Source organism: Saccopteryx bilineata, chromosome 11, assembly GCF_036850765.1.
Source record: "Saccopteryx bilineata isolate mSacBil1 chromosome 11, mSacBil1_pri_phased_curated, whole genome shotgun sequence".
Taxonomy (NCBI): domain Eukaryota; kingdom Metazoa; phylum Chordata; class Mammalia; order Chiroptera; family Emballonuridae; genus Saccopteryx; species Saccopteryx bilineata.
Window position 1 is genome coordinate 78,147,261 of NC_089500.1, and position 23,294 is coordinate 78,170,554.

The 23,294-nt window shown below is 52.3% G+C and overlaps 1 protein-coding gene across 2 annotated transcripts in view; it reads left to right on the plus strand.

Moving 5' to 3' along the window:
* Positions 1 to 23,294, plus strand: part of DPYD (dihydropyrimidine dehydrogenase) — a 660,046-nt gene that overhangs the window by 370,898 nt on the left and 265,854 nt on the right. For both annotated transcript variants that reach the window (XM_066246448.1, XM_066246450.1), the window contains exon 14: positions 923 to 1,087. In XM_066246448.1, coding sequence (XP_066102545.1) covers positions 923 to 1,087 — 165 coding nt within the window. The remainder of the gene's footprint in view (positions 1 to 922; positions 1,088 to 23,294) is intronic.

Consider the following 23,294-nt stretch of genomic DNA (forward strand, 5'->3'; position numbering starts at 1 on the left):
GGAAGGTATTGCTGCATCCCTATGTCATTCCTGGGAAAAGTGACTATGTGGATTCGTAGCTAGAATCCTGTGGGTTAGGTGACCTGGTCAGTGTGTTAGGACCTGTGTTAGTTACATTGTGCTGAGCCAGCAGTACTGCTATGCACTTGGATGTCTGATTTACATTAGAATTACTCTTTAGGGAAGAAAATTCTTTACAAACATTAACTCTTATTAACTGGGATTAAAAATCTCAGCTGTGGAAGGGATGAGGGGCTGGGGTGTTGGGTAAGAGAGGTGGAGGGATCAAGCAAATAAGGACCAAAAGAAGAAAAAAAAACAAAAAAACCTCATGAACACAGACAACAGTGTGGTAGCTGCAGGGGTGGGGGGAGGGGGAGTATGGGGGTGTAAATGGTGATGGAAGGAGACTTGACTTTGGGGTGAACCCATGACCCAGTGTAAAGAATGTGTTGTAGAATTGAGCACCTGCCTGCTACGTGATTATGATAGGCAGCATCACCCCAATAAAATTCAATTTAAAAAAATCTCCTTGGAAATTATTTAGATTAAATAGACTGAAGTGATATTCTTACGTTTTGCTGCTCGCGCTTTTATTTATTGTTTAATGGCAAACAAATGAAAATGTGTATGCCCCAAAACCAGTGTAAATGAAATGTACATATTTTAACTTTTTTTTTTTCACCAGGCTAACCTTATCATCACAGGGTGCAATTTCAATAAAGCTAACCAATATTGTATTGTACTCTCTCATGTGGAACTAGTTAATGTTCAACTGCAATTTAAAATACCTTTTAAAAGGCTTCCAGAGAAGTGTGGGAAGGGACTTGGTAAAATATTGTCATATGGAAATGAGCCTAGAATTACAGATCATAGCTTTCCTTTGTCAAACAGAGACTCACTATCTTTCCCCTTTCATCAGGACATCGTGACCAACGTCTCACCCAGGATCGTCCGGGGGACCACCTCAGGCCCCCTGTACGGCCCCGGACAGAGCTCCTTCTTGAATATCGAGCTCATCAGTGAGAAGACGGCTGCCTACTGGTGTCAGAGTGTCACCGAGCTGAAGGCTGACTTCCCAGACAATGTGAGTGTGATTTAACGTCTGAAACAAAAGAATTGGCACAAGTTGGTGAATGTTTATTTAAACATCAATTCATAGGCTTATAAATATTAATGTGCATAATATATTTTATTAAAGAGTCTGTGGGTCCCTTTGCTGCTGCGCAGGGAGACGGAGACGGGAAGACAGGCTCAAGGACTGGTGCAGACCCGCACAGCCTGCGCGGCTTTGTTATAGACGGGCGCCACGTGGGAGCAGGAAGTGTCGGGCGTGAGCAGGGGGGAGGGCCACCAACTCCTCCTCTTATTGAGTTGCTTTTCCTTTTACGGGGCTGGTATTTATGAAGGTGATGACCCTACCCAGAAACTGCAGACTATAAATCATTTCAAATGTAAACCCCGGGCAGAAGCAAAGTCTCCTCTTCAGTGGTTTACTCTTTCAGTGGGAAACAATTTACCCAATCATTTTAGCACCCTTTCTATTCAGTCAATGATCTTTCAGAGAACCCTTTCCCCACCCCCCCTTCTAAAGGACTGGACACAGATACTACGGTGAAATATGGCTGACATCGACTATTTCATTTCTTTGTGGACTTTTTTTTTTTATGTGGCCTGTAGTTTTTTAACCTATAGATAGTATTTTCTCTTTAATAATTGGTGACACTTGTCCTTACTGTCATTCATTCGTTCTCTGTCTCTCCCTCCTCCGATCTCTGCCCGCAACATGGACACAACTGCTCACGTGTTTCTCTCCCCCTCCCTCTCCCCTTCTCCCCCTCTCCTTTCTCTCTCCATCTCCTTCTCTCTCCCCCTACCCCCTCCTTTGCCCTCGCTCTCTCTCTCCCTTTCTTGCTGAATGAGCTGGTGAAGAACTGAACTGAAGTTTAGGACAATGTGTATGTGTGTATATATTCTAGGGAAGCTTTTTTTACATCGAGGCATCCGAGACCCATAAGAACACTTCCAAGTATTCTGACGATACGTCTCTCCAAAGCTAATGAAATTTGTGGGTGTTTGCCCAAAAGCCAATAAAAGAAAATCTTACAAGGGAGTTTAGATATCGCACTACTGCCGAACCCATCGAGTTTTATTTTCTCGTAGAAAGTGCTGTTTCAAGATTCTCTCTTACCTTGAAACAAAATATAATCACAGAGAATAGAATTTATCTTCCCCAAGTCACCCTTTCAAGACATGAAGGGAAGTACTGAGACCCATCTGAAATCTAGAGCTTCCGCTTATTAGGTGCTTTTTGGTTTTTCTGGGATCGGTGTTGCAGTATTCTGTGTTATTTCATAATGCAATCAAGACTAATAACCGTCATGTTGCACTCTATGTGTTTTAAAGGACACATGCCATTTGGAAAGCTTTCTCTCAGAATGACAAGTGGTCAACCATAAAAATCATTTATATACACATACATATATACATTTATACATATATACATATATGTATATACATACATATATTTGTATATATACACACATACATATATACAAATATGTATACATATATACATATATGTATATACACATATACAAATATGTATACATATATATATTTAAGCTTGGTTTACAGTCTTAAGCACTGCACTAGGTACGGACCATGTAATAAGATAGTGGTAGTAATAATAATAAAGGTGAACACTTACATAGTATTCATTCTGTACTAGGTGTGGTCATAATTGCTTTTATACATCATTGCACTCGTTTAATCTTTTGACGGCCTCGTAAGGTAGGTGCTAGTATTTTCCGCTTTGCAGGGATGAGGGAACTGAGGCACGCAGCGGTTAAGGAGCATGCTCAAGGTTGCACGGCTGTTACAGATAGTGAATTCGGAATGTGAGCTAGAAGTGAGAGCTTCACACCCACGCTCCAGGCTGCTAACAGTGGTCATTCCAGCGTCTCTCTCTCTCTCTCTCTGCTGCAGTGGTGTTTCATTCGTCCACACGGTCGGTAGTCCCTTTTAGGCAACATAAGAATGGTATGAAATATCATTTCCCAAATACTGCTTCCGTAGTATTTAGCTACAACCATGTATTTGGAAAAAAGGAAAAGTCCCTGTCAGGTCGGTGGAGAATGAGGAAGGTCATGTGAGAAACCAGACCCGGGAACTCTGGTTAGAGCCGCCCACATGCACGCGCACCATAAGAAACTTCTCAGGAGTCCTTGGAAAAAGAGCGACTGTCCATCAGCCAGTGAGATTTCACCACGTCATATCAGCTCAACCACCCTAGGGACCCTTTAAATACCCCCCCACGCAGTTTCATCCGTGCGAATTCCCTGGCCTCCATGTCCCCCGGACCAGGTAACATTGTCAGGGTAGCGCTCTGTACTCAATGAAGCTTTTGCTTATCCACACTTTGTAGCTACGCCCCTTCCTTCTCCCTCGGCGGAGGAAAATACCTTCCTTACACTTGGTGCCAAAACCCGGGAGGAGTAAGAAGCCCGCTGGGGCCGCTCCTCTCCCCTTCCCCTCCGAGAAAGAACCAGGACCTCTGACCTCCCACCCACTTCGGCACACAGTGCGGTTAAGTCCCCTGCCTCCAGCCTCCCCTCAGTTCTTTCCGCTGAGACTCCCTGTCCAAAACCGCAGCTGCGTCAGGGACCTCTTTTCTGTTCCGAGTGTGTGTGTGCCCGTGGAGACGTCCTGGTCACTCCCACTTTACTTAACTGTCCTGGTGCCAGAGATTGAGTTGCAGGACGCCAATTCTCAACTCTGACCACTCCCAGGACTGAGGGCGGCCACAGGGGCACAGGAATCTAAACCTGACTCAAAAACACTCCTGGGGTTGCCTTATCCGAAATCTCTCCCTCCCTAAAGAAGAAGAAACTGTTCTTCTTCTCCGCTGTGGCCGGGCCACAGAACCCACTGGATAATCGAACCACGTAGCCTCCTGAAGGGACTTTCGGTTTTAACACTCTCATCAATTTAACTATCGCCAAAAGAACTGGGAACTGGTTGGAGATCCCTTACATTTGGGGCTTCTAGTTATTCGCGCTCCCGTCCTAATCTTTGCACCGCCTGTTTTACCACACAGGTCGTTTCTGGCCAGAGAAACCTCACCTAAACCCTCCGCTCCTGATCTATCCTCCTTCACCAACCCCTAACTCTCTCCCCCTCCTGGCTGACCCCCGGGGGCGCCCCTCTCTCGGGACCCCTCTCAGGTCCCTCTGTGGACCTCTTCCACTCAGGTCTCTTCCCTCCAAGAGCCCCCTCCCCTCCCTTCGCAGAATCCTGTTTCTCATTCACCTGAAAATACCATTCTCTCTTTCTCCTCCCCTGCCAGCCTGGGGCCCCTCCCTTCTCCACTGTGTTCTCAAGCCCCTCCTCCGTCAATTTACACTCCGCCAGCCATTGGCCCTGTCCTGCCTCTTGCTCTGGCGTTTCTGGTTGGATCTGGGTGCCGGGCTCCCCAGGAGCCCCCCTTCTCTTCATCTCAGTGCCCAAACCCCTGTCTGAAACCTGTGGACATGGCATCTAAAGTTTTTAATGGTCACGGCTAGTAGAAATGGCCAAGGCTCTTCACCAAGCCTGCATGCAGCAGAAGGTAACACCCCTCAAAGCCACCACCTGCCGATCTCCCCCCTCCCCAGGACGCCCCTAACCAGCAGGAAGTAGCCAGACGAATAAGCCACACTCCTATTTAACACAAAAGGTCAGAATGTCAGGTCGATGGATAATGGGGAAAGGTCACGTGAGAAACCAAACCCAGGAACTTTGACTAGAGCCGCCCACATCCATGCGTGCCAAAAGAAACTTCCCAGGAGTCCTTGGAAAAAGAGCGACTGTCCGTCAGCCGGTGAGATTTCACCACGTCATATCAGCTCGACCACCCTAGGGACCCTTTTAAATACCCCCCACGCAGTTTCATCCGTGCGACTTCTCAGACCTCCATGTCCCCAGACCAGGGAACATCATCCGGGAAGCGCTCTGTACTCCATAAAGCTTTTTCTTATCCACACTTCATGGCTACGCCCCTTCCTTCTCCCTCGGTGGGGGGGGGGGGGGGGGGAATACCTTACCGCCCCTGTTCCTGAATAATAACTGAGCAAGGGCTTGTAGCAAGCCCCCCCCATACTTTTTACCCTCTCCTGAGTGATGTCATAATAATGGGCTTCCACAAGTGACCAAGAGTAGACACACACTCGAGAGAGCTGAGACAAGCCCGTGGTAGGTGATTCCGCAGTCAAGTAGAAAGGAGAGAGACACATTGAAATGTTCCTTCCCATTCCCCTGGAAACAATTTTCTTCTCCTAGAATGCTTTTTCCCTTCCAAGAAAACAATGCCTGTTTTTCCTATGGCTAACCTTTCAGCCTTTAGATCACGCTCATTCTCCTCCTAATATGTATTCTGAGAACTAATCATTTTTTAACATTTTTGACTCTCCGTACAAAAGGTAACATTTTAAATACAATGACAGGGGCGTTCCCATTTGAACCCAGAGAAATAGAGCGTGTGACCCCTCAGATACTGCCCTGAGGAGAGGAGATGGCCCCCCCACCGTTTGGAAATCAGTGCCAGGCCCACCCAAGGAGCAAGCAGAGTGAAAGAGGCTGACCCTCCCCTTTTCACTTTTAATTATCACTCTGGCTGGAGTTCTTTCTCACCTGCTTCTCCACTGTGTGTCCGCCACCTGTAATGACAGGGTTTGGATAATGGGACCCGCTGTGGCCACATCGAAGCAAGGGCTAACTTTTCTGAAAAATACATGGTGCTGGGGGCGTTGGGGTCTGCTAATATCCGTGGTTAGTCTCTCTGCGTCCAGAGAGCCGGTGCCAGGCGACCGTGCACTCAGCACAGCGGAGAGGCGTCCGGAGCCCTTGAAATATATCGGAAGGGCTTGTTTCTGAACGATCACAGAGTTTTACACAGCAGAGCTACTCCTATGCTCGACCTCTGCCCGTCTTTCCGGGTTTCCTTGGGTTTATCTGTGAATTGACTCTGGCACGGGGATCGTTGTGGTAACAATGTATCACCAACTAAGCAGTGTTTTGCTGTTGTTGTTGTTGCTGTTGTCCATAAGCTGCCATTTCGCAATGCTTATTATGAAATGTACGCTGTCATTAGGGCTTGCCGGAATCAGTTTTAAGTGAATCCTTTCATGCTCACTGCAGAAGCCTTCCACATCGTATACTTTAGGCTTGGAAAGGACATACCCCCCCCCACACACACACACAAAATACGCGTTGCATTTTGTCCGTCTGCACTGAATTAGCAAAAGCAAAGCCTGACCTGTCCTGCCCTGTGCGGCCACCGGAGTCAGAGTCAGGCCCGGGTTCGGGGTTCTCGCCGGGGTATCCGCTAGTGGAGGCGGAAGGGAAGGGTGGCCGTTCTTAGGGACACGAATACAGGAGGGGCCAGGGTGACGGGAACATCCTCGGGTGACGGCCACCTCACTTCTTCAGCTTCTTCCTGGAGGCCAGTGTGCGCACATGAGCTTGTCCCCCCTGGGGGGGGGGTCGCTTTCCTGACCCGCCGCCCCCACAGGCAGGCTCCGTGCCAGGGTGTGTGCCGCGGATGCCCAGGGCACCCCGGTGAAGCCCCAGAGAGGGCCTTTTACCCGAGAAACGTTGTAGAAATGCATACAATCAAATCCATCAGGTTACAGACGCTTCCGACAATAGTAAAAACCAAAACCCTCAAAATCTTTCTTAGCAGACGTGGCATAGTGTCCCCCACTGCCCTGTAGTCTAGGGCCCTGGTCGGCAAACCGCGGCTCGCGAGCCACAGGCGGCTCTTTGGCCCCTTGAGTGAGGCTCTTCCACAACATTCCACGTGCGGACGCTACCTCAATAAGGAATGTACCTGCCTGTATAGTTTAAATTTTAAAAATTTGGCTTTTAAAAGGAATTTCAATCGTTGTCCTGTTGATATCTGGCTCTGCTGACTGATGAGTGTGCCGGCCACTGGGGCAGGGGCAGATGTGACGAGGACTGCGATTTCGATAGTCACAAGTCTGAGTGAATCCCCGGGGTGTCAGAGCCGGCGAAGGCAAGGGTGCAGTGATGGCCTGGGTGTCTCTGGGGCGAAGGGCAGGGTAGAGCACGCTGCTGTGCTTTGCGGCATTCACGGTGGGGGAACGCCGAAGTTCAGTGGGGGCTCCGTGAACATAAAGCTCTGAATTCTTCCCCACGCAAGTTCGTGAATTTCCAGTATTCTCTCAAAATCTCCATGGGCCTCAGGTAAAAACCTACGCCCCGTGGGTCTCAGTTCTGGTCACGTTTAGAGTCCCCTAGGGAGGTCACAACACATGTCCATGGATAGACCCTGTCCTAACTCAGTCACTCCAGAAATCGTGACATGGGTACTATGAATCCGTACCTACCTGTAGGAGTGAGTGTGTGCGTGTGTGTGAGTGTGTATGTGTGTGTGTGTGAGTGTGTGTGTGTGTGTGTGAGTGTGTGTGAGTATGTGTGTGTGTGTGTGTGTGCACGCCTGTGTGCACGTGTTTCTACAAAGCTTACCAGTTGATTTTACCGCATTATACAACCAGTATCATTCACAACCCCCGACATGTATGATTAAATATTTGTAAATCTCAGCAGTATCTGGTGGGTGCTTTGTGTATGTGCCCTGGTTGCACGGAAGGGTCTGTGTGTCTAAGAAGCAAAGACTATTCTCTTGACAGATGAGGATACGGATGCGATGGATGGGACATGAACTGTCCCGTGTCACGTAGTAAGTGGAGGCACAGGGACAGGACTCTTCTGTGACACCTTGCAGAGGGCTTCCCTTGTCCCCAGGAAGCCTGAGGAATGGAGTGTGGCCATTCCAGTCCTCCCAGTGACACCGTGCTCTCGGAACCACAGGCCCTCGGAGGAAAAACTCTTTTTATTTGACTAAGGAAGCGGCTCTGTCTTTGGCCACCGTGATTTGCTCGCTGGTCCCCGTGCAGGACATGATTGTGTCACCGGTCCCTGTGAGGGGCCGTGTCCGGCCAGCTGACACTGGAGAGCAGCGTCAGGGACTGAGAGTGGACCTGGTTTGGCTTGGCCTCTGGCCTGTGGCCAGGTCCGGGTCTATAAACGGGGGAGGTGAGGGGACGAGTTGCGCCTGGGTCCCCCCTGCACGGCAGGTGCCCACTGCGTGTGCTTGGGACGCGCGTCACTCAGAGCCTGTGTCGCCTCTTCTCACGGTCACCACAGAGGCCGACTCAGCAGAGGCCAGCGGCCTTTCCTTGCGGTATTTACTGTTAAGTCCCGCTCACGGGCCACAGGGCTTCGTTCCTGACTCAACCTGGTTAGAAAGATAAAACGCAGTAACAGATCAGAGTCCCACATGGGGTTGTGAGGCCAGCAGTGACCCCAGGAGGCACCTCCGCCTTCTTGTCACAGGGCTGTAGTACACGCACATCACCTCAGCCCTTCTCTCCCCCTTCACGTCCCAGAGAGGGTGTTCGCTAGCGGATACCTGAGCACCCTTGCCCGGGAGGGAGTCCCCTCCGCTCCCCCTGGAGTGTTTGTGGCTTGTCCAGCCCCTGTCTGTAGTTTCCCGTGTGGATTTACTCTGAGCAGCTCGGGGAGATGCTGGGGCACGTAGCGAAGAAAACCGGGGTGGGAGGAGTGAGGACCTTCCTTCCTTCTGGATGTCAACACTGGTTGTCTGACACCATTCCTGTAGCCCAGAGGCTGCAGGTACTGACTTCCCGAGCTCCCTTCTCTGCCACAGTCCAGGATGATCACCTGGCCCCAATACCTCACTGGTTTCTTTTTTAAGCTCCATCTAGTCTATGAAAAATAAAAGTAAAAATGAGGCCCTGGCCGGTTGGCTCAGCGGTAGAGTGTTGGCCCGGCATGTGGAAGTCCCAGGTTCGATTCCTGGTCAGAGCACACAGGAGAAGCGCCCATCTGCTTCTTCACCCCTCCCCCTCTCCTTCCTCTCTGTCTCTCTCTTCCGCTCCTGCAGCCAAGGCTCCATTGGAGCAAAGTTGGCCCAGACGCTGAGGATAGCTCCATGGCCTCCACCTCAGGTACTAGAATGGCTCTGGTTGCAATGGAGCAACATCCCAGATGGGCAGAGCATTGCCCCCTGGTGAGCATGCCAGGTGGATCCCGGTCGGGGACATGAGGGAGTCTGTCTCTCTGCCTCCCTGCTTCTCACTTTGGAAAAATATATATAAAAAAAAATTAAATTAAACAAGTTCCACTTAAAATGATAATACTGCATTTTGGGGGCTTTTCCAATTTGGTTGAAAGGTTAAATCCTCGTCACCCAGCTCTTTAATCGCTGCCCCTCTGCCCGAGCCACTGGTCAGTCATTACCCGCCACAGAGGTGTGGAGCGTTTTGATCACATTCCCTTTGATACTGAGTCATGGGAGTTACCGGGCGGGCGGTAAACAGGACCTGACGCAGTACCAGGAAGCCACAGACACACTGGGAGCCGTTCCAAGCTCCCGCTTCGTTCGTGAGTGTTTAAAATGCTCGCAGTCCATGTCATGCTGCGAAGGCGGAATCTGCCGAGACTCCACCAGAGCTCTGTAAATCGTCATCCTACGGCATGTGCTGCCCATCGCATACTTTTCCCCTTTGGAACGGCCTCCCTGGCGATTCCGTACCAGCTGACCCTGGGGAGAGGGGAAGACTCACTCAATCCAGATTCTTCTTGTGGTGAGCCGGCTCGGGAGAGATGCGACAGAAACTGCTGAAGAACTGTGTGTGTGTTTGCTGTGGGACCTGCCCCTGTCACCGAGGATAACAAAGTCATATGCTCAGGCGTCTGGAGAGATCTGTTCAGCGGGCTCCTCCCCTGAATATCAATTTGGTGACGTTTCCTGTTGGTCAGTATTCTGGTTTCTTTTGTGTGTGTGTGGGGGACACAACTCTAAAGCATTCTTCGCTGAAAGCATCAGGAAAACTAGGAGTGAGAAAGGGGTAAGGCAAATCCTACGTGCCCTCTACCCTGCCCCCTTCTGGTCCCTAACATGAATCTTTTTATCCCCAAAGCCCCCTCTAACGTTGTGAGTTTGAAAACGATCTTAGATATAAGCGCCACCATTGTCTGAGAGGCTTAAGAGCAGAAGGTCCTATAAGGGTTGCTATTTAGCATAATATACGACAGTTACATGTATTGCATCACCTTGGTCACAAACCAGGTATCCTGTTACTACTTTGGAGGGGGGCTTGCTGATAACGACAACCTTTTCCCCACCGCTTCCTTTTCTGCCACTGGGCATTTTGGTTTTCTTCCATTGTCCCGAACGGGGGATATGCCAGCAATTTATTTTTCACCAGGAATTAATTTCCTATCTGCCCCTTCGGAGGCCCAGGACGTTTACTTGAAATTATTCTCTTTATTGTTTAAGATGGTTTTTTTTTAAATAAAAGTAAATAAATACTTAATAATACTGTCTTAAAGGTTTACATTCGTATACTGTCATGACTGTTTTCCTTTCTTTAACCATGATTATGGTTGGATAACTGACTCAGTTTAAGAATTGAAGGCTGTGTGTGCGGCCCACGGATATGCTCTACTTGTTGTAAACCAGCGGAAAGTGTGCTCTTGGAGGTACTGGGTGACGACAACTGACTCACCAGACAGACCAACGGGGTGGACTTTGATAGGACAAACGTGGATGCAGTGAACCCTCTAATGTACTGAAATTTACACTCTGTGGCACATGGCTTCATTTTAAGAACCAACAATCTGAAAATGCGCGTTAGCGTGAGGGCCGCTTGGCTAAGACTCTCTGTTCATACAAGCGACCTAGGATTATTCATTTCAATAGCAGATAGGGAGAACTGATGAATTTTATCCATCAGGGAAGATACAGCAATATTTTTATGAGTCTTGTCTACTTTTCTACCAAGAGGACATTTCCCGACACATTGGAGAGAAAAGGGGAAACCTCTGTCAGAAAGGAAGGAAAAGGAAGAACAGAGATCTTTTGGCAATAAGCCTCTCCCCAAGGCAGGCTCCGAATCTCTGGGAAGCAAAACGAGCAAACGTTGAAAAAAGAGGATTTGCGAATTCAAAACCTCGTGACGTATCCGTTCAGCATGGCCGCTGACAGCAAACAGATTTCTGTTTCTGTGAGTTGATCTCATGCCAACATGGCCAAGAAGCCATGACTGTCCTTCCCATTTCGTATTAGAGTCTGATACCCCGAGGAGAGTGGGTAACTTCCCAGGGATGTTCCTCAGACTGGAAGCGGTAGAATTTCCAGCTGATGGCTTTGGAAGGTCCGGCAGACACACATTCACCATAGGAAAAAAAAAGCCTGACCAGGCAGTGGCGCAGTGGATAGAGCGTTGGACTGGGATGCGGAGGACCCAGGTCCGAGACCCTGAGATCACCAGCTTGAGCGCCGGCTCATCTGGTTTGAGCAAAGCTCACCAGCTTGGACCCAAGGTCGCTGGCTCGAGCAAGGGGTCACTCGGTCTGCTGAAGGCCCGGGGTCAAGGCACATGTGAGAAAGCAATCAATGAACAACTAAGGTGTTGCAACGCGCAATGAAAAACTAATGATTGATGCTTCTCATCTCTTACGTTCCTGTCTGTCTGTCCCTGTCTATCCCTCTCTCTGACTCACTCTCTGTCTCTGTAAAAAATAAATAAAATTAAAAAACAAAATTAAGCCAAGCTGCAGAGTACTTCAAAACGACCAGGTAGGATCCCCCTTTTTTTTGTTTCACCTGGATTTTCTTCTCCTTTGGGAGGAGGTGCTTTGGAGCGGGGACAGGGGACAGGGAGTCAGCCAGAGGGGAGGGAGGACCGAAGACCCACAGAGTTCACAACGTGGAAAATGAACTCCTGACTAATCGGGTGGGGCCGTGAACAGGGCAGAAAGGACTTGAGCTCGGCTGGGAGGGGCCCAGGGGGCGCCCAGTCCATGGGAAGTGAGTGTAAAGCGTCCAGGTGGCTATTTTCTTTCTTCTTCACCCATTCAGACTTTTTGCCCCCGAACTCATCATCCATGGTGTACACAATGCAAAGAAATAACTTCTCGTTCGAGTCCCCTTTTCAGGTGACAGTTCCACTTTCCGTGTGTCCCCGTGCTGAGGGCGTCCGTGAGGAGTGAGCTAGCGTGACGAATACCAAATACCTCTCCTGCGGGGAGTTTCCAATCTAAATACTCATCACCCGAAAGGAAATTCTGTGTCATGTTTTATTCATGCAAAATTTAGGAAAGTAAGTAGATTGACTAATCTTCCCATAAATAAATCATTTAACTCGGTACTGTTTGTTGCATTTTAATCTTTTTTTTTCCCCCTGGTGTATCCTTTAAAAAAAAAACCAACAAAAAAACATAACCCAATATTCAAGTTATCAGCAACTGTTCTTCTGCTCAATTTGGTTTAAACTGTAAATGGGGTTATGGCTCTGGGGTTACGGAGTGGAGGGAAGGTGTCTTAATGTAAGGAAGGAACACCTTGACAGACTCCAAAAGTTATGTGCGCCATGGATTTTTTAAACGAGTTCGTGGAGACTGTGTGGAACATGAGTAATGACAGTGAGAGGTGTTACCTGCCCAGGTGGTAATTCCACCTCAGTGATGTGCCTGTCAACCTGCTCTCCTCACTTCGGGCTTGTGTGTCAGGTCTTAGGACCCAGAGTTTGGCCGCCTCTCTGCTGAACACCTTCCAGGACCTTCCCAGGTCAGCCTCCCACAGCCGGGAGAGATGCAGGCATCCCGGTTTGACTGTGACCTTGCAGCTCAGGCTGGACTTCTTCCCGAGGACGCAGGGAGCCAGGAAGAGACGGCCACTCCCCTCCCGCACCCCCAGAATGCCTGCCTCCGATACGCTGCAACATCAGGTGTTGAAAGAAAACCGATCAGGGTTCTGAGAATGCATGTGAACCCAGAGGAACTTAATTGCGGAAAGCCGGTAGCTGTTTGGTTTTGTGTTTTTGTTGTTGTTGTTTTAGGAGAAAAGAGACTCCTGAAGGCTCTGCCCCCTGTGGGAATGGGGTGAGAGGGGAGGGCGTCACCACAGAGAAACCAGGGCTGTTTGCGAGGATGGGTGTGCGTGGGGTGGGAGGTGAGTGAGAATCCTGACTTGTCCCTGGCGAAGACGGGGTCAGCCTCAAGCAACCTACCCTCTCCAGCCTTATTCTGTCACCTTGCCCACCACCTTTGGGGCCAGGCAGGGAAGAGGAGCCCTCATCCCGGTGGGGAGCAGACCTGCCCAGATGCCAGGGGCTGAAGGTGGAGCAGGGACAGCTTGGAGGGAGGCCCCCCCCCCCCCGTCACGTGAATGAATAATTTGTCCTGGGGGCCATTTCTCAGGCCCTGTTTTATAGGATGTCTCCCAAGAATCCGGCAACAAGAAGTCCTGAGCCGGGTCGGCTCCAGATGATTTCCCGTTCTCTCTCTTTTGTTTTCTCTCGAACCCCTTGGTGACACTTTCCCCACGTCCTCAGCAAGGTTGACTCACACGTGGGCAGCCTGCACAGCTCCTGAAAGGCGTACAGACAGATGCCCACGGGAATTTTGACGGAGGAACCGGGTGTTTGGGAAAGGGTGGTCACACTTCCGCTGATGCCGAGGCCACTCTCTCCCGTCCTCATCTGCACGGCGGTCACCCTCCGCTCCCTCCGGATGGTGGTCTCGCGCTGTTCCAAGGGTCCTGCCTCCGGCCCGGCCGCTTTTCACTGCTTCCCTCTCATATTAAATTTCACGTGGAAGTGGACATTTTTCAAAGTTTCCCATCAGTTTTGTTGTTGTTTTTTTTTAAATCAGCCTCATCAACAAAGAACACATGACATAGAAAAAGGTTTTCTTTAAAGGCAGCTATCAAAATACTTTATTATTCTTATTTCCAAACCCACGTCCCCGAGGCCATGGCAGCCGAGTCTAAGAGACATTTGACCAACTCTGCCTAGTGCCTGGGGGTGACTGATTTCTCAGAACGCATCAGTCACCGGTGAGGATTACCCCGGGTGTCAGCATGCCCTGTGCACAGTTCCGACTGAGGGGCTTCCGGACGCCTCCAGAGATTTCCCGACGACACTGAGGTTTTTCTCCCAGTCATCCCTTTAAAGAGGAACCTGAGGAGAGTGGGACAGACTGGATCTGCCACTCGTCAGCATTCTCAGTAACCAGAACTGAACTGTGAACCGTAGAGGCCTCCGGGGCCAGAGAGGGTTGGGCTCCTCTGTTCCCAGGCATCTTCAAGCCCCGTCTTTCTGTTTACTAAGGAGAAAAACGAGGCTCAGAGACATGGGTCCCAAAGTGGTGCAGCGGCCAGTGTTCCTCCGCCTGTCCACGTTCACGGAGCACCCCGTGCCTCTTTGCTTCCATCTAAATTCCCGTTCTTGCTTACCTCCCGGTGCCCAAGTGACACGGCAGAGAGCACAGCATTAACGCCCAGCGCACACCTGTTAGAAGCATGGTTACTTATCTGTCAGCTGCCGTCACTACGGATGACTCAATTCGCTAGGAAGGACCGCCCATTCTGGTGCCAGTCGCTAGGCGGAGTAACAGACACACTTGACCTCTCAGGCTCATCACTGGTTTAAACGGGAGTTCTTCTTTTCCTCACTTTGCAAACTAACCTTGAAAACGGAGAAGTAACTTACCAAGATAGCAGTGCTAGAATGTATCAAAACCAGGCATTGAACCCCCCCCCCCACACACCGGGATTTGCAGTCTCTCCAGTACACAACAGAGTGACCTGTGACGGTCTCTAGCTAATTATACCTCCCCACCTAAAATGAAAAGCAACACAATAACAACAAAATGAAGAAAGGGAAGGAAAAATAAATAAATGACAGACCACTATGATACTATTTGGGATTAAGGCAGACATATACATGCTAAGTTTATTTCTTATATAAAAACATTTCTACCAATATACTATTGATTTCCTAACATTTAAGAAGTATACATGTTTCAAGGTAAAGTATAGAATCAAATTATGCAAAAAGAGTTATAAAACATACCAATCTTTCCAATCCTACACATAGTTCCATTGTACTTTCCCCTTTAACGCAAATTTACCAAGGTGTGTATCGTGTTACACTGATCAATAGTCTGAGCTACACATTTAACATTTCTCTCTGCAGTTATATAGGCTGCGTGATCATTTATATTAATTTTACTAAAACTGTTATCTCAATAGCCAACATAAGCCTATAAAATTTATAAATTTCTATCTAATGTTTACTTCTTTAAAAAACTCCTTATTTTACTACTGAAGCTCTTAAAAAAATATTTCCTGAGCTGATATGTTGATGTTTAAACCCCTGCAAAATTCTCTAAATGCTCGAAAGATTTTAATACCCTTTCCACCCAATATCTGTTAACAGACTAAGCCAGCTTTTTAGTCCAAATTAACACTGCAGCGCAGTCATAACCAGGCACGCCGCACACACGCACGTCTTGGCAAAGAAGCCTTCCTCGCCGGCAGGCACTCAGGGGAACAGGCTCGACACACCCACACACACTCGAGAAGAGAGAGAAAAACTCAGGACCTGCTGCGTCTTGAAGAACATGTTCTTTTCAAATATATGAACCACTTATTTGTGTAAGAGGCGTTATTTTTTTTTAAAAGCCTTTTGTTTCGTTTTTGTTATTTGTAGCTTCTGTGGTTGTTTTGCTTTTAGCGGCCGTTTCTTGGCTGGTCGATTGGACGTCTCAGTCTTGGCTGCTGACGAGCACAGGGTTCCCTTGTCACTTCCAACCAAGGGGCTCAAACTGCGAAACCTCGCCTGTGAACACACCTGGTGCCCCGCCCCCCACCTCCACTGCTTCCGGCTTAGTGGTTTTATCGGCAGTGCCTGGCACATTACAATCAGTGAAATGTTTTTTGACCATTCACTTCTTGAATTCCATATATATATGTATTTAAAATCTGAAGAAGAGCCTTTCTAAAATCATTTCAAGTAATTGAATGGTTTGTGTGGAGGGAGGAATAGAAAAGTATGAAGGGAAATGACGGACTGTTAGGGAGTAAGTGAGTAAGTGGCTGAGCCCTGAGCCCGGGGCTGGGGGGGTGGGGTACTGTCTCTCCCAGCTCTGTTGCCAACGGCAGGAACAGGAACCTGGACAAGTCACAGTCTGGTCTCTAAGAAAGGAGGCTGGATGATATTATCACCGCGGGGGGGGGGGGGGCGCTACACTTCAGGCAGTGGTTTGATTGATGGATTCCTCACCGAGGCTGTGAGGTCGCTTTTGTAACCGACACCTTACACACGGTAGTCGCCTTTGTTGCCGTGGGTATTGAATAGTAGCGGAGAAAGCTTTGACGTTTTGACTGACCCATAAATACTTCATCATTTTTTTTTAAAGGCAATTTTGAATTGCACATGAGAGAAGCCCGTGGGATCTCACGCTCAGAAAAAAAAAAAATGAGATCCTTCCAGGGGTGAAGACAGATGATTTCCTATTCTCTGCTTCATTTTAGTCGGAGATGATGAAATGGTTTGATGAGTGCCACCCTGAACAGGACTGAGAATTTTTATATTCTGAGGTTCTTTGACTGTTGGCCGAGTGGGCCAAGGGACAAGATTAATATCTATTTTTTGGGGGGGGGACTGTTTGAGGCAGAGGTACATTTTCAGAGAGAAATATTTTTTCTCTTTGCTTCATTGGACAAGAAAGTTTTATCATGTTTGGGGAGGTTGTCTGTGGGGACAGACCGCGGCCGGTTTGCGGGGGACACACAGCCGAACCAGGAAGGGAGAGTGCTCGGTTGGCCGGGTTTCCTGGTGGGGCGGGTCACGCAGCACTCGGGGCACGACGGTGAGGCTAAGAGTCTGCAATCAGCTGTGCAGTTATTCTTGTGCCTTGTGTATAGAGCGAAGGAAACGGGTTACGTTCTCTGAGGCACCCCTAGACTAGACAAACAGGAGCACTGTATTTCAGCTCGTATGGGATGAAGGCATGCTTCCTCCAGCATGCCACAGTGTCCGTCACCAGGACAAGCCGAAACTGTGTGTGTTAGTCCTCGAGATCATAATCGAGGGGGGGGGAGTCAGGAAGGACATTTTGTCTCGTTCCCCAGACTTCCCGAATGAGAATGGGATGGGTGTACCAACACATAGATCATTATTAACCTCAGAAACAAATACAGGGCACGTCCTTGGTGCACGCCTTTTCCTTCTGTGCCGTGCTCTCTCCCGTCAGGGGCTGTGGGTAGGGATTTCCCAGGGAGACGGTTCTGGGGGTTAACTGTGAAACAGTGCGGGATCGAAACAACTTGCATTCCCACAGTATATGCCGCATAAGTGATGACGTCCTCCCTCCCATCAACCCCGCATCTGAAATCCCTCGTGTCGTAGGGATTTGCGGGAACGTTAGACAGATGAAATAAAATCCAGAGTGGTCTAGCCCTGGCCAGTTGGCTCAGTGGTAGAGCATCGGCCTGGCATGCAGGAGTCCCAGGTTCGATTCCCGGCCAGGGCACACAGGAGAAGCACCCATCTGCTTCTCCACCCCTCCCCCTCTCCTTCCTCTCTGTCTCTCTCTTCCCCTCCTGCAGCCGAGGCTCCATTGGAGCAAAGTTGGCCTGGGTGCTGAGGATGGCTCTGTGGCCTCTGCTCCAGGCGCTAGAGTGGTTCTGGTCGCGACAGAGCATCACCCCCTGGTGGGCAGAGTGTCGCCCCCTGGTGGGCGCGCCGGGTGGATCTCGGTCGGGCGCATGCGGGAGTCTGTCTGACTGCCTCCCCGTTTCCAGCTTCAGAAATATAAAAAAAGAAATAAAATCCAGAGTAGTCTACGTGGCCTGAATGGTGGCCTCTACTGGATTCGCTCCTCTCCTGGTGTCCTCAGAGTCCTGTGGCCCGACTGAAGGTTCATCCACTTCCCTAAGTTGTCGCCAGAGACGACTTACATTGCTGTCCCCTTGAGCTCCTTCCTGCTGCTCACTCGCCCTCTGACACACCTGTTGACGTGCTGCTTCCTGATGACACTTGTGTTTTCCTAGACTCCTCCTCCTGCCTCGTGGCCTCAGCGAAACCGTTAGGGCAGCATTCCCCACAGCTCTCTCCAGGGGCGCTCACTGTCCCGTTCCCCTGCTCACTGTCTGCCTCACCCCGTCCGTCTCTGTCCTCAGACCAGCAGGGGCGTCCCACCCACTCACGTCCGTCTCTGTCCTCAGACCAGCGGGGGCGTCCCACCCACTCACGTCCGTCTCTGTCCTCAGACCAGCGGGGGCGTCCCACCCGCTCACGTCCGTGTCTGTCCTCAGACCAGCGGGGACGTCCCACCCGCTCACGTCCTCCTCTGTCCTCAGACCAGCGGGGACGTCCCACCCGCTCACGTCCGTCTCTGTCCTCAGACCAGCGGGGGCGTCCCACCCGCTCACGTCCGTCTCTGTCCTCAGACCAGCGGGGGCGTCCCACCCGCTCACGTCCGTCTCTGTCCTCAGACCAGCGGGGGCGTCCCACCCGCTCACGTCCGTCTCTGTCCTCAGACCAGCGGGGACGTCCCACCCGCTCACGTCCTCCTCTGTCCTCAGACCAGCGGGGACGTCCCACCCGCTCACGTCCATCTCTGTCCTCAGACCAGCGGGGACGTCCCACCCGCTCACGTCCGTCTCTGTCCTCAGACCAGCGGGGACGTCCCACCCGCTCACGTCCGTCTCTGTCCTCAGACCAGCGGGGACGTCCCACCCGCTCACGTCCGTCTCTGTCCTCAGACCAGCGGGGACGTCCCACCCGCTCACGTCCGTCTCTGTCCTCAGACCAGCGGGGACGTCCCACCCGCTCACGTCCTCCTCTGTCCTCAGACCAGCGGGGACGTCCCACCCGCTCACGTCCTCCTCTGTCCTCAGACCAGCGGGGACGTCCCACCCGCTCACGTCCTCCTCTGTCCTCAGACCAGCGGGGACGTCCCACCCGCTCACGTCCTCCTCTGTCCTCAGACCAGCGGGGACGTCCCACCCGCTCACGTCCATCTCTGTCCTCAGACCAGCGGGGACGTCCCACCCGCTCACGTCCATCTCTGTCCTCAGACCAGCGGGGACGTCCCACCCGCTCACGTCCTCCTCTGTCCTCGGAACAGCGGGGACGACCCACCCGCTCACGTCCTCCTCTGTCCTCGGACCAGCGGGGACGTCCCACCCGCTCACGTCCATCTCTGTCCTCGGACCAGCGGGGACGTCCCACCCGCTCACGTCCTCCTCTGTCCTCAGACCAGCGGGGACGTCCCACCCGCTCACGTCCTCCTCTGTCCTCGGACCAGCGGGGACGTCCCACCCGCTCACGTCCTCCTCTGTCCTCGGACCAGCGGGGACGTCCCACCCGCTCACGTCCTCCTCTGTCCTCGGACCAGCGGGGACGTCCCACCCGCTCACGTCCGTCTCTGTCCTCGGACCAGCGGGGACGTCCCACCCGCTCACGTCCATCTCTGTCCTCGGACCAGCGGGGACGTCCCACCCGCTCACGTCCGTCTCTGTCCTCGGACCAGCGGGGACGTCCCACCCGCTCACGTCCTCCTCTGTCCTCAGACCATAAATCAGCATTTAAGAAAGGGCGTTGTCCACTGTGGACCTGAGGGTCTCAACTAGAATGCTCAAGCCGTGTACTCATGTTCGTGTCGGGAGGAGGGCAGGGTCCTTAGAATTAATTGATCTTGCGAAGCTGAGAGAGGACCCTTGTGAGGATTCCTGAGCCACCCTCTGTAACGAGTGTGATGGAGAATGTCAGTATAGACACTTGCTTTCTGTCCTTCCTGTGGTTCTGGGGCACAGTCTGACGGGTGGGGCCTGAGGGTCCTTCTCTCGCCGTGCTGTGCTGTGCTGTGCCGCGCTCCCCGTCCCCTGAGCAGCGTGCCTGTGCTTCCTCTGCCGGTGGTGAGTTCGGCTGCCTCTCTCGTTTGTCTGTTCTGCTCACCTTTCTGTCCTGTCCCTACTGGGCAGCATCATGGCACCCCTGAGAACCCATTCTTATGGGGACGACTTTCTACCTGTCTTTGGATTGAAAGAGCATTAAGCCCTGGCAGGTTGGCTCGGTGGTAGAGCGTCACCCCGGCATGTGGAAGTCCCAGGTTCAATTTCCAGTTAGTGCACACAGGAGAAGTGCTCATCTGCTTCTCTCCTCTCCCCCCTTCTCCTCCCTCTCCCTCGCCCTCCCCCTTCCCCTCCCCCTCCCTCTTCTTTTTCTCTCTCTCTCTCTCTTCACCTCCTACAAGCCATGGCTCAATTGATTCAAGTGTGTCAGCCCCAGGCACTGAGGATGGCTCCATGGAGCCTCTGCCTCAGGTGCTAAAAATAGCTCAGTGGCGAGTATGGCTCTGGATGGGCCGAGCATTGGACCCAGATGGGGCATGCCGGGTGGATCCGGTTGGAGCTCATGTGGGAGTCTGTCTCCCCTCCTCTCACTTAAAAAAAATAAAAAAGCATTAAGTGTTTTCCAGATACCTTTTTTATGAGTTTTATGAATAGCTCTGGAAATGTTCTTTTTTTTTTTTTAATTGTCTTTGGCTATGGACTTTGTTGGCATTGTCTCTTGTTATCATCAGTTGGAAAAAAAATAAATGTCAACACTGTTAGGTACTAAGAAAGTTCTACCCAGCAAGACAAGCAAACAGGGCATGGTGTTGGTAGATTAAAGAGGTGCAAATCTTAAGACTCATATCAATATGATTTTAAAATCAGAGTCAGAGAAGACTTTCCGTGCCCAACGCCAGACGCGTGACAGGAACTGGAAGGGCCCGGGACACGTCCAGGTGACGTCGTGTCGAAGGGCTGGGGACTTACCTGTGCGTGGTTCGGTGAGTCAGGATCGGCAGAGCCCACGGGGCCTGTCGCCGGAGTCACAGTGGGTAGAGACGCACCTGTTCACTCTGCCCCTCAATAACCCCCATTCTTCCCGGTTGTAAATGAGTTTCTGGACAAAGCTGGAGCACGTCCGGGTCTCCAGGACACCGTGTCAGCTCCGTGCCGACAATCGCCCGCGTCCAATTCTGCACGCTGCCCAGCAGGAGGGACACGATGTCCTCTTGCACTCCCTTCTGTAGGATAATATCAGGTCTGAAAGGCCGGAGACAAAGGAGGCTGGTCCTCTCCCTCCGCCCTGCTGCTCCCTCCTCCGCCCTCACCCCCTCCGCCCGCTTGGCCAGACCACAAACCAGACAGAGACCGAGCTGGCGGCAGGAGGGCGATGCGGTCACCTGCGGACTTGAACACGATCAGGAATTCAGGGCGGTGCCGTCCACCCCCTGGGAGGAGCTGGGCACATGGCAGCAGGGGATGGCTTAGCTCATCCGTCGTCAGACCATCACGACGCGGTTCCTTTTGCGGGGACCAGCGTGGCCTGGCGGCCCTGCCCGCCCCCCTGACGGTGTCTCCTCGTGCCCCCACACACACCAGTCGCCGCCACCCGGCTGCTGGTCTTTCCTGCATTTTGAAACACGCCTTGTTCCCGGCTCAGCCAGATGTAAGACGCTCCCCTTGCTTGAACTTGGCCTTTCTGACCCAGCGAGTTCCAGCTCGCCCGTGGGACCCCCACTGAGGAGTCTCTTGTGTGGGGGGAGGCGTGACTGGACGGTGTGCTCTGCATTCGCTGCCCATCATTTGATTTATTTGGTTACTTCCTCAGCCTAGTGACCCGAGGCTGCACGCAGCCCGGTTTGACGGCCCACGCCGTCTTGTCGCGTTCTGTGGGTGTTTCTCTTCCTCCCCTAGACCGTCTCCTCAAGCCGTGTATGTGGGACGCGCCTCTGTTTTCCCGACCACCGCATACCTGGAACCCAGCCCGACTCCCGGCACGTAGTAGGTGTTCAGTGAACGGAGCACCACGCCCACCACCTGCCATGTGCCCAGGGTCTCTACTCTGACCTGCAGGGCCTGAGGGGATTCCACTGGCCCACAGCACGGCGGCGTGGGAAATGGGACAGCTCGGATCAGAAAAGCACATTCAAATAAAGGTGCTGTAGGCCACCTCCCCTTGGGCTTGCTGCCGCTGTGCCCCTGTGGCCTCCTCCTCAGGAGAGCCTGCCGCAGCCCTGGTCGCTGTGAGCATCTCCTCAGAGGAGGTCTGAAACTGCGTCCTGAACCCCCTCATTCAAAGCGGTCTACCCTCTGGGGCTCGGTCCAGAGTTCCATGGTCCTGTGATGAGGACCTTTGCGAAAGACCTCTGCCCTCTCGCTGTGAAACTGGCCCTCCTCCTGAATGTATCGTTTGCTGGAAATGTGCGTTTTCCACGTGGAGAAGCACCCTTTTATTAGCATCGCAGTGTAATAGTATGAAAATCGGGCATGTGCACTTTTTTAGCTCATGGGTGACGTAACCTACGATGCTGAGAGCCGGGCCCTATTTCTTGCTTTTCCCGAGGAGAAATCACGGAGTCGCGGTGAATCGGTTCCAGCGGGAACGACCCAGAGGCGCACTCAGCTTCCATCCAGAGCTCCGGGCCGCGCCTCCCGTCCTGAGCGTCCCTCTGTGCTCCGGGGCCCGCGCCTCCCGTCCTGCGCGTCCCTCTGTGCTCTGGGGCCCGTGCCTCCCGTCCTGCGTGTCCCTCTGCACAACGGGGCCCGTGCCTCCCGTCCTGCGCGTCCCTCTGTGCTCCGGGGCCCGCGCCTCCCGTCCTGCGTGTCCCTCTGTGCTCCGGGGCCCGCGCCTCCCGTCCTGCGTGTCCCTCTGTGCTCCGGGGCCCGCGCCTCCCGTCCTGCGTGTCCCTCTGTGCTCCGGGGCCCGCGCCTCCCGTCCTGCGCGTCCCTCTGTGCTCTGGGGCCCGCGCCTCCCGTCCTGCGTGTCCCTCTGTGCTCCGGGGCCCGTGCCTCCCGTCCTGCGCGTCCCTCTGTGCTCCGGGGCCCGCGCCTCCCGTCCTGCGTGTCCCTCTGTGCTCTGGGGCCCACGCCTCCCGTCCTGCGTGTCCCTCTGTGCTCCGGGGCCCGTGCCTCCCGTCCTGCGTGTCCCTCTGTGCTCCGGGGCCCGCGCCTCCCGTCCTGCGTGTCCCTCTGCGCTCGGGGGCGGGCTTCCCACCCTCGCTGCATCGGTCTGACTTTTCAGACCTCTCCTCTCCCAGAAATTCTCCCTGTTATGCTCCTGGAAACACTCTTCTCCTAGCTGCTGCGGGAGGTCTTGGGAGCTGAGGCAGAACGCCTCCCCGGGGAGAAGGGCCGTTAGGACTCCCGAGCTGCCCCAGGCTCTGTGAGTGGCGCGTGTCCGCTGCCTGCAGAGCTGCCCTCGTTTCTCCTGGCACCGAGGCTAAGGGCTCGGGTGCCACTTCTGGCCACGCTCCTGCTAGTCCCCAGTAATGAGCAGTTTGTGTCCCAGACTAAGGCACAGGCCTTCTTCCAACAGATATTTATGACCGCCTGCGACATGCGGTGGGCTTCTGTGCCT